The 10,937-nt window shown below is 33.5% G+C and overlaps 2 protein-coding genes across 2 annotated transcripts in view; one reads left to right on the top strand and one right to left on the bottom strand.

The window, feature by feature from the left end:
• The window catches only part of LOC135592661 (furostanol glycoside 26-O-beta-glucosidase-like), a 5,808-nt gene extending 1,277 nt beyond the window's left edge, over nt 1-4,531 (top strand). The window contains exons 5-13 of the mRNA XM_065082260.1: nt 1-8; nt 110-197; nt 733-985; nt 1,225-1,340; nt 1,452-1,672; nt 1,901-1,932; nt 2,986-3,085; nt 3,344-3,452; nt 4,176-4,531. The exon at nt 1-8 is cut by the window's left edge and continues 70 nt beyond it. Coding sequence (XP_064938332.1) covers nt 1-8; nt 110-197; nt 733-985; nt 1,225-1,340; nt 1,452-1,672; nt 1,901-1,932; nt 2,986-3,085; nt 3,344-3,452; nt 4,176-4,344 — 1,096 coding nt within the window. The 3' untranslated portion in view covers nt 4,345-4,531. The remainder of the gene's footprint in view (nt 9-109; nt 198-732; nt 986-1,224; nt 1,341-1,451; nt 1,673-1,900; nt 1,933-2,985; nt 3,086-3,343; nt 3,453-4,175) is intronic.
• A 109-nt stretch (nt 4,532-4,640) lies between these two features.
• Nucleotides 4,641-5,989, bottom strand: LOC135594486 (4-coumarate--CoA ligase-like 5). Its single transcript, XM_065084864.1, has 4 exons — nt 5,965-5,989; nt 5,225-5,370; nt 5,073-5,156; nt 4,641-4,811 (listed from the first exon to the last, which is right to left on the bottom strand). The coding sequence occupies exons 1-4, from the start codon at nt 5,987-5,989 to the stop codon at nt 4,641-4,643; spliced, it is 426 nt and encodes a 141-aa protein (XP_064940936.1).
• Nucleotides 5,990-10,937: the final 4,948 nt, after the last annotated feature.

Below are 10,937 nucleotides of genomic sequence, written 5' to 3'. Positions count from 1 at the left end.
CAAAAATGGTGAGAAAAAATTGTCCGATAATCATTCTATCTAATTCTCTCTATTTATCTTATTGAAATTATATGTAAAATGGATTTATCTTTATTTTCTAAATGTCTAGGTATCAAACCCTATGTGACTCTCTTCCATTGGGATGTGCCACAAGCATTGGAAGATGCATATGGAGGTTTCTTGAGTAGTAAGATAGTGTAAGCATCTGAGTCAACTCATTATTCAACTCATTGACAATAATAATGAAGTATTAATAATTACTGTGGAAGTTAATTTATATGTTAGCAATTTTTTGTAGTTTAGGTATTAATTACTTCACCAATATCTTGATTGATGTTCACATGATAATCCTCACATACTGTGTAGCTATTCAAAGAGTATAAAATCATTGCCTAAGATGAAATTTGTGAAAGAAGATACTGTCAAACTTCACTGTGTTCTAAAATTTCAACCAACAGAAAATTACAAACTGTGTTCCAAAACTTTTGAGCCATTACACATGTTATGAATCCCTTTGTCAGTTGCTTTTTTATCATTATCTTTAAAAATTAATTAGTAATTTAAAATGCTAAAAAAAACTATTTTTAGTGCAAAATTTTCTTACTGGGATTCCATCCAAAGTATTGCAATCATGGACAAAGCCTAGTGTTGTACAAGTATCATGCTTCTATAAGAATAATTATGTTAGACATGTTATGTAATCTGATATCATCTTATTTTATTTTTCCACAGGAATGACTTCAAAAACTTTGCAAGTGTATGCTTTCAAAATTTTGGTGACAGAGTGAAGCATTGGATCACATTAAATGAGCCATGGTCTTTTAGTAGCATGGGGTACTCCCTTGGCAAACATGCACCAGCGAGATGTACTCCAGTCTTAGGATGCCCAGTAGTGGGTGATTCCTTGAAAGAACCTTACATTGTTACTCACAACCTCATCTTAGCTCATGCAGCTGCTGCTACTTTGTACAAGAAAGAATTTAAGGTAATTGTGAAGTTAGTATATATATATATATTTTTTTTTTTTTTCTATTTGCTTACCTTTTGACCAAAAATTTGATAATTCTTCATTATACTAAAAAAACTATGCCTTTTGTCTTAAAAATTTAGACTGCTTACGACCGACTGATGATATTCGAATTAATTTTGATAATTATATATTTTTTGCATTAACATAAATTATTTTCTTTAGAGTAATTTAGATTAATACAAATTTTCTTTCAGGAAACTCAAAAAGGTGAAGTAGGAATAACGCTTGTGAGCATGTGGTACGTACCATACTCCGCATCTCATCAAGATATTGAAGCAGCCAATAGAGCTATTGACTTCATGCTTGGTTGGTTAGTACATAATGTCTTCCTGTATTAAGAGGATGTATATACATGTATGCTTTTCATATTTGTGTGAATTGAAGTGGATGATTAGCTAATATATTTTTTCATCATATTTAGGTATATGGATCCTTTAGTTTATGGAGACTATCCTTTTATTATGAGGGCATTAGTTCAAGATAGGCTCCCATTTTTCACGGACGATGAGGCAGAGATGATCAAAGGCTCGTATGATTTCATCGGGATTAACTATTACACTTCAAGATATGCAAAGGCAACACCGATGTCTCCAAACTACACACCTATCCTCAGTATTACTGATTCATATGCTGAGCAACTTGGTATGTTGATATCCTTAAGTCTCATCAAAATTTCTTTCTATTTATATTATTAATTTATTTGACATAGCCACCAGATGAAATTATACCTTTGAAGATAAATTTATTTATGTTTTTATTCAAATAATATTCCTCAAATAATTTAATAGGCTTCTTTTCTTTTTTCTGTTGTAGACTACATCACATAATTTTTATTACTTTATCTAATATGTTTTTATTTTCTTTCTGCAGATTCTAAAGATAATGTCCCAATCGGAGAACTCGTAAGCTCATATTTTTATTGATTCCATTTATTTTTTTGATATTCTATATCACCAAAATTTTGTAGATCATATACACGAGACTTATGTGTATATTTAGATCTGTGTAACTCTTTGTTTGTATTATTCCTTAGATTAACCCTCACGAAAGTATATACGTGCATATATATAATTAATTAATTATTATCTCATATATTGTATTAATGTGATACAGTATTTACATGTAATATCGGAAAATAACTAACTTAAAATAAAAGATTCAGACAAACATTTTGTTTCCTTTTTATTTGATGATAAGTGGTATGCATTATACATTTTAGTGCCATATGAAGTGGCTCATTCGTTTTGTTTTTGGTTTAAATGAACAATTACCGAATGATAGATATACTTTTATATTTTTGTTCTTATGGCATTAGTTATTAATGAGTATTGTATAATTTAAATAACCGGTGTATAAAGAAATTGATTACATGAAATCAAACATATTTGATTTCCATAAGAAATAAGAATTAGAGCTAATTTATTTTATATTTAGTTGCTACAGATTTCCTGATTATAATTATAATAGCCACGAAATTTATTTCACTCATGAAGATAAAATGCACTGTATTTTTTGGAACACATATATACATTTTATCTCTATACTATATTGATATATTTTATGATAATAAAACCAATCATCATTTATGTGACCAAGCCATTAGGTTCATTTCAGGTTTTTTGGTTTGATCCGACAATTTACGCTCCTATAACTCTTAAAATATACTATAATAAAATATATTTTTTCTAGATTAAGGAAGGAATAATATCGAATATAATATAATTTTTCCACACTCATACATCCATCACTTGTTCAATTGAGTCTATGCAAATTGATAATTATTTTAGTATTCTTAATGCAACTATATGAGCTCATAGATTCATAATATTACTTACCTAAATTTTATCAATGCAATTAGTATATTATTTATTTGTGTTATCCATGCATTTTGCTTGCTTGTTCTACGTTAATTCCTATGCCTAAATAGTCAATATATTTATGTTTCTTTGTTGCAGCAAGGCTCTTGGATATATGTTTATCCTCGTGGTATGAAAGAACTTTTACTACATATGAAGAATAGATATCAAAATCCAAATATTTACATTACTGAGAACGGTTAGTAGAAATCTCATCACTATTTTATGATGTTTAGAGTTAGCTTATAGAATTGGATTGTGAAATTGATGTCTTAAATATGGACTCGAAAGCTTTGTATTTAAGCGTAAAGAATGATGCATGAAATATACATATAAATTATTTTTTTGGTGATATATTTTAAATAAAAAACAATTATACACCATTTTATTCAAGTAGTATAAGAAGTTGCTTAACATAACAATTCTTTGGTATATTAATTTAAGTTATTATTTGTAGGAACATGTGAGGTGGATATCCCAAAACAGCCTTTGGACGAAGCATTGGAGGATCAATTCAGAATAGATTATCTTTCTTGTCATCTAGCTGAGGTTCGACAAGCCATTCGGTATGCTATTAATCTCAATGCCAATTACTTTGATAGATCATTATATAATTGATTCTGTGATTTTAAATAAATTTATTGCATCGACAATATTGAAAAATCTACTATGCTATTAATCAACCACATTATTCATATGTTACCACTTGTAGATGTATAAAATCGTAGGTCTTAACTATTTGAGCGTGAATACATGGATTCTTTATCGTTTCTGAGATATATAAAAAAACTATGTATTTAGATATGTTTAGAGTAATATGAACTTAAAAGATTGATTTGTTAGGAAGAGACTTAGCAAAGCCAAAAAAAAAATCAATAACAAGTTATCAAAATTAGAAGGCTATTTTTGAAATTTAATATTTAATTTTTTTTAATAAGTTAATCATCATATTGTTGTTATGATTCTTGTCATCTTCTTTCCAATATAAACAACCTAACAAAAATAGAATCCATGGATTCAAAATCCACTATTCTTTCAATACACTTGTTTTGATGTGTATATATATATATATATATATATAGTACTTTATTCTACCACAGTAAAAATTTATATACCATCTTCACACTCTTCTTGCTTTCTTCTCTCATCCTTTTTCTATTTACTGTTCCTTATTCTTGTGATCTGCTATATAAAAAAAAAAGATTGAATTTAATTTAAATCGTCAGAGCTATATAGTCAAAAGAAAATTCTGATCGATCTTCTATCGTATTCTGCTTTCATCATTGCAGACAGGGAGTATGTGTAAAAGGGTACTTTGCATGGGCTCTGACAGACAACTTTGAATGGGAGAATGGGTACACCGAACGTTTCGGGCTCAACTACATTGACTATGACAACAATCTCAATCGCCACCTCAAGTCATCTGCCCACTGGTACACTCGGTTCCTTCACTCCTAAGCTCCTGCTTGAGATGCTCCCTCCTTTGGCCATGATGATGATGCCCAAAGGAGATGATGAGAATAAAGAGGGGTCGATTGATTATTTCCACAAGCATTGATTAGTACAAGTTTGTGTGTAATGAGACTTGATCCTTTGTGATTTGTGGTTTGATGCTATGGAAATCTTTCTTTCTGGTGTGAATCCATCTTGATTTTTAGTGCGTGATTGCAATGGTCTTTGTTTATATTTGGAGGTAGCAATGAATGATGTCGACTTCACAGAAAGCTCCGATCAACCATAACAACAACTTCTAGTCATATTCCATAGAGATGGCATAAGATGCATGGGACTGTGTCGTACGTAGTCTGCCACTTAACAGTCTCGACATGGTTGCGCGGTTGGGACCTCAGGATCTTCGCGGACGCTGTTTTGGGAATCGAGTTCGCGAACCCAACTCTGCGAATCTTCTTCTTGTATGTTGCTACCTGTAACACACATGAGACGCGTCAGCTTTGATCTTGGTTGGTTCTGAGCTCTGAAGGAGATGGATGAGGGAGATAACCTTCTCTGCAACGAAACCCATGACTTGTGCTTCTGTTAGGTCGTGGCCTGGTTGCCTCACTATGAACGCCACGGGTATTTGACCTGCTTCCGCATCAGGATAACTGTCGTTAGCAGAGAGAGAGAGAGAGAGAGAGAGAGAGAGAGAATGGTAAGTGCTGGCGAGAAGCCGAGATAAGACTGACGCTGGTAGGGACGTACGGAACCACAGCAGCATCAGCGACTCCTGGTAGCGACTGTAGCTGGTGGTCCAACTCCGCCGGTGGAACCTGCAGCTCACCCACGTTATCACTGTTGAACACTCGTTCTTCCACGAAGAGAGAGGTGCTGCGCGAACCTGGTAGGCTTTGTACTTGATCAGCTCCTTCAACCTGTCCAGCACGAACAGGATCCCATCGCCGTCGAAGTAGCAGAGATCGCCGGTCTTCAGCCAGCCGCTGGAGTCGAAAGCCGGCCCATTGGCTTCCTCAACCCCCACAAAACCTGATCACAGAGAAGAGTAGATGACTTCGTTTTCTGCTTCACAAGCAGAAAAAGATACCCTTATACAAAACAGCGGCGGCTCGGTGTTGCTTACGTGGTGCTGTTGGTGATCTTTTCCACTATTCTTGTTATTAACGAAAATCTTAGTTTTTTAAAATTTTAAAAAAATATATAATTATATTAATAATTTATTATGAATCAATATATCACGTAAGCAGTTTTTAACGTCTGTTAACTCAGATTTTACATAAGGGGTTTATATGCTATATTTTTTATAATGTATGAGTTATTTTAGACATGAGTAACTCATTATGGCTTAAGAGTTTCATGACCAAAATCACAAGAGTTAAAATAAATCTTAATCCTAAATTATTATTATTATATTAATAATTTATTATGAGTCAACATGTCATATAAGTATATTCGAACGTATTTTAACTCAATCTTGACGAGAAAAACTTATATACTATAATTTTTTAAAATATAAGATTATTTTAGATGTAAGTAAATCATAAAAATTTAAGAGATTTATAACAAAATCCCATGGACTAAGAAGGAAATTAACCTTATATATAACCATTGGACATTTGGAACCGTTGTCGAAAAACTGAATCACCATTGAGCCGATTCAGGGTTGGACGATCAGTTTATGAACGCTTTTTATTCATTCCCCCAAAGTACCGCCATGTGGAGGGTCACAATCTCAATTCTTCAAATTTTCTTTCAGACTCTTCGCACGTGGGTGGAGGTGACAGTGCATTCTTTGTGTCCATGAACCAACCGATCCAGCTAGCTCGTGCATGATCGGGAACGCTTGAACCGCCCGATGATTTCTTATTTGACCCAAATAACCGGATCAAAATGGGCGAGTGCTAACGGAAGGAATTAAAATTCAAAGGAATATAGAAAAATACGCAATTCAAAAAAACTTCAGAAGACTCGATATGTAAAAATCCCATTATATAATTTAAATGATATAAAGAACAAGAAAAAAAAAAGAAGAGAAATGTTTGTGAAACATTATACTGAGCTCCTCCTTTTGTCCTAAATAAACACATGCCTCGGACAACATTAACCTTAAAATGATCGAAACGCGCGCGCACAAAGTGTATTTGGAGTTGTCGGTACAAATTGTTTGTCCTTGTGGGAGCATGCACACGATTGAGTCTTGATCATGTGAGCAACCCATCATCATCACCTAAAAGAAGACTGTCTGGTATATTACTTAAAAGAACACACATCGATCGGATCTGTCTTTGCTCATCTTAATCTCTAGAGCATCCTCAATCCAAGATCCAATCCAATTAAGCCTATTATATGGATTTTTTTTCTTCTCTTTTTTTGTTTTCTCTAATCTATGTTGCATGCAAATCTCGGTCAATCTCATCATATATATCATATATTTATGATAACATTCTAGAGAGACACTTGAGGAGGCTACAACAAGAAAGCAAAGCACACAGGGATCGAATAAGGGTTAGGGTTAGCATTCTCCCTAAGCTAACAACTCGATCATCCTAACAAGTCTATCTTGTCATCTAAACTTGATAGTGATCTTTGTGGCAATAACAATTTCAAGATTAGCGCAAGCATCATGTCATGAACTCACCATCTTTTTTATCTAACATCTCAGTCATCCATCAACGTAAATTTTATCTAATGATCATTAGTTACGACATAGAAAAAATTAAAATTTACATTAACAAATGTAGAAAGACTAAAATAAAAATAACGCACCACACCTGAGACATAAGGTTAAGTTGCTTTCCAAATCATTTGGAGAATTAGATGGCTTCTTGAACGAAGTCACCATCAATATAAGTTATCTAACATCTATCTAAACGGAGAGAGATAGCTTTAAGGAGTGGTAGGCAGTGTCACTGGAAGTGGGAATAACAACAAAACATCAGTAATAACTGATGTCCTGTTGTTTTATGACATCAGTTACAAGAAAACACCAGTCAAAACATCAATCTCCACCATCTTCTTTTTGCATATACTCTTTAGGTCCTGTTGTTTTGTGACATCAGTTAAAAGAAATGACAACTATTGCACGTTATCCACTCAAACAATAGTGCAAACATCAGTTAAAAGAAATGACATCTATTCGTTGTTTTGTGCGATTCTCTCTATCCAGTCAAACAATAATGCAAAACTAACACGAAGTGGACAAAATTAATTACAAAAAAATACTGGAAGGAAATAGTTTTCTAATCCATGAACACTGGTGAGAATCAACGACCACCTGATAGTAGTAGACATTCCCGACAGCCAGAACTTCCAAATGTGGCAGCTTCCATTTGCTCCGATTCTACAAACTGAGTGACTCCTTGTGCTACTGCTTTTGTTCTATTGAAACTATGAGTCCGTCTTCTTCAAGCTGTTGAGCATGGATGAGATTTTAGCAGTCTTGAAGTCATCTCTAAGTTGAATGAACCTGAAAAAAGTCAAAAAGAGAAAGATCATTGAAAAAAGTCAAACCCATCTTATTTTGGCGGTGAACAAAATTTTTAGGTTGCTTAGAAAAGCTGGTGGTGGATACCTCAATGCATCTTTCCTGATGCTTGGAGTACCCTCAAACAGGGAAGCAAGGCTTTCGGGTGCCAGTATCTGATCTCGACAGTATCTGATCTCAACTTTGCTATCAATTCCAGGTTGCGAAAGATGCAGGCATTGCGAACCAGTATGGGCTGAAGAAGCTGACGAAGGCTGTTGGTAACGTGCGTGGCCTCACAAAACTTGACATGAAGCTCAATGACGCATTGCCTGAGATAAATGTGGACCCAGAGTCTTACAAAGTGACAGCTGATGGTGAAGTTCTCAAATGTGATTCAGCAACCTCTGTTCCCTTGTCACGGAATTATTTCCTCTTCTAGGCTTCTCCTTAATGCGCCAATTCAGAACGATGCAACTCAAGGTCAATCGACGACACCAACTTTTGTCGACATGTAATAAATAAAGCTGTAACATAAAACGCACTAAACTGTTATTCTGTTCTTAGGCTTCTTAACATTGTGTTTTTCTTCGTCCGGTATGTGGTTATACATGAAGTGCTTCATATGTATGAATTTAGCAAGCAACACAAGGATTGTCATTTCATGGCTTGCCCTGATATCTTTATCTCCCAAGCAAACGAATGATGTGTTGGCACAACCAGCATGACTGGATATCTAAATTATACTAGCAATGCCCAGGAATCAGTGAGAGAACTCTTTTAATCGTTTTACGCTGCTTTGAAGGATTAAAGCTTTTTCTTTTTTTTCTTTTGGCTACCGTAGCATTTCTGTCTAGAAATGACATTCTTAAAATTTATCGGAGTGAATAAATTTTTCACTCCGAAATTATGATCATTAAGACCTAATGGATCCTCTCATCCGTTAAATTTATTAGATACATTCTTAAAATTTATCGGATGAGGTTTCGAACTCTAGATTCTTATAAATGAATATATTTTTCACTCGGAAATCATGATCATTAAGACCTAATGGTTCTTCACGTGAGTCACGCATACAATAAGAAAATATACCAACAACCACAGTAATTGACCTAAAGATCAGATGCACCGTTTCCAATGAACCCTATCGTTCCAATCCAAATAATCCTTCCTTCTATTGACGAGTTGCTAACTTTCTTGTAGACTCTTCTTATCCGCCATAGGTATTATTCTTTTTCCGAGCCCAGCTGGATGCGAGTGCAAAGGTTTACTCGTCAGCATCAGTACCTCCCTCACGTTGTTTTCTCTGATCTATCTTGCGGATCGTGAGTCGTAACTTGGGAAAATGCCACCGAATTCCTCGAAGTTCTTATTCAAATCTTTAAAAGTGTTCAGTATACTTTTATGTTTTTGTCAATTGGTGGGAGTTTGTGAGGTGCATAAATTTACTGGTCAGATGTATCATTTCTTTTTCTTCCCGGCTTTGGAGACCGTGCATGGCGTTTACGTGCTGTGCATGGGTTGGCAACGCGAGTTGACTTGGTCTCTGCTGTTGCTGTATATATATATCGTGAGAGTTGACCATGTCGGATGCTAAGTGTCTGTACACATACAATGCTCATCGCAATTAAGTGAGAGTTGACCACGGCAGATTTACGCACGCTTTCATGATGTAAGCACGTGTCATCATGTAGTTGGAAGCAGTTTTATTGAGTTGACATGATTCACATGCTGCCATATGCACAACAAGATAAGAATATTATGGTAGACGTTGGATTTGAAATAGATAATGCTATCACTTTTGTACATTAGAATGGTGGAGAGAATCTGTAATCATGTTTTGATTTTTATTTACTAGTCCATCTCTAACATATTACAAGTTGATCAGAGAAGACTTGGATCCGTCGTCTAATAATTTCATACTAAAATATTGGTTTGGTGATGATATAAAATATTTATTTATCAAAAATTGATTGTTTAAGATCTTTTTGATATGTCATTACATTTGATAAGAAAAGACTTACTAACTCTCAATATATCATCATATCAAATGAAATAATATATGAAAGACTTACTAACTCTCAATATATCATCATATCAAAATTATATTCAATAATTTTTTTTTTTTTTGATAGACTTCCTAACAAAAGAGCATTGTCCGATAATGATAATAATCGAAGGAATCAGGTGACTTATATTAGAGCTAAAGTTAGTAAAAAAATTATTTTACGAAATATTAACATGTGAGGAGAGTTCAAGAAAATGATCAAAAGTAAGAATTGAAAGCGTTTACCGAGATCCACTGATTAAAAGTAAAATTATTATAAGAATATTCTCAATCACCTATCTATTTTTTATTTTTTTATAAACTGATCCATCGAATGAATATGTCTAAATATAATATTCTTGTACTACCTTATACTATTTTCAATAATACCAAGAAAATACCATAGTGTAATAGAAAAATACTATCGTGTAGTGTTTGTTATAATTTTCTTTTTGTGTTAGTAAAAACATTATAATACAGTGAAAAAACATCATATTTATGGTGCTTTTACAAAACTTGTAGAAACACATTATGTCACTATATTTTTATACTACGTTATGCCATTTTTTAATATTATCAAAAAAATACCATAACATAGTGTAACTATATAATAATTAGGCTAATTTATGGATCGATCTATAGAAAAATAATAATATTTCATATATTATATAAAATATGAAAAAAATTTAAAACTTAGGGATCGGGTTTTAATCTTATCATTATTTATTGAAGATATTAGTTAGTAAAAACTTTGACAATATATTATAAAGTTTTAAACTAAAATCTTACTTTCATCATTTATCCTTCATATATATATATATATATATATATATATATATATATATATATATATATATATATATATTATAGAGAGAGAGAGAGAGAGAGAGAGAGATGCATTGCATCATTCCTTTAGCATAATGCTTCATGTCATCAGCTAAATAGGAATCGAATTAGGGTGATAGGACCACTAAACAAGCGAAGAGGGTATTCTTCGGTACACGTGACCATCGGTCACGTGCATTGCACGAGAACCCAGATCAACGAGGCCTCCGTTATATATACTCCATGCTCGGTCGCCTCGTC

Source organism: Musa acuminata, chromosome BXJ1-9 (genome assembly GCF_036884655.1).
Source record: "Musa acuminata AAA Group cultivar baxijiao chromosome BXJ1-9, Cavendish_Baxijiao_AAA, whole genome shotgun sequence".
NCBI lineage: Eukaryota > Viridiplantae > Streptophyta > Magnoliopsida > Zingiberales > Musaceae > Musa > Musa acuminata.
The sequence above is the reverse complement of the archived record's forward strand: the minus strand, read 5'-3'. Positions and strand labels throughout refer to the sequence as shown.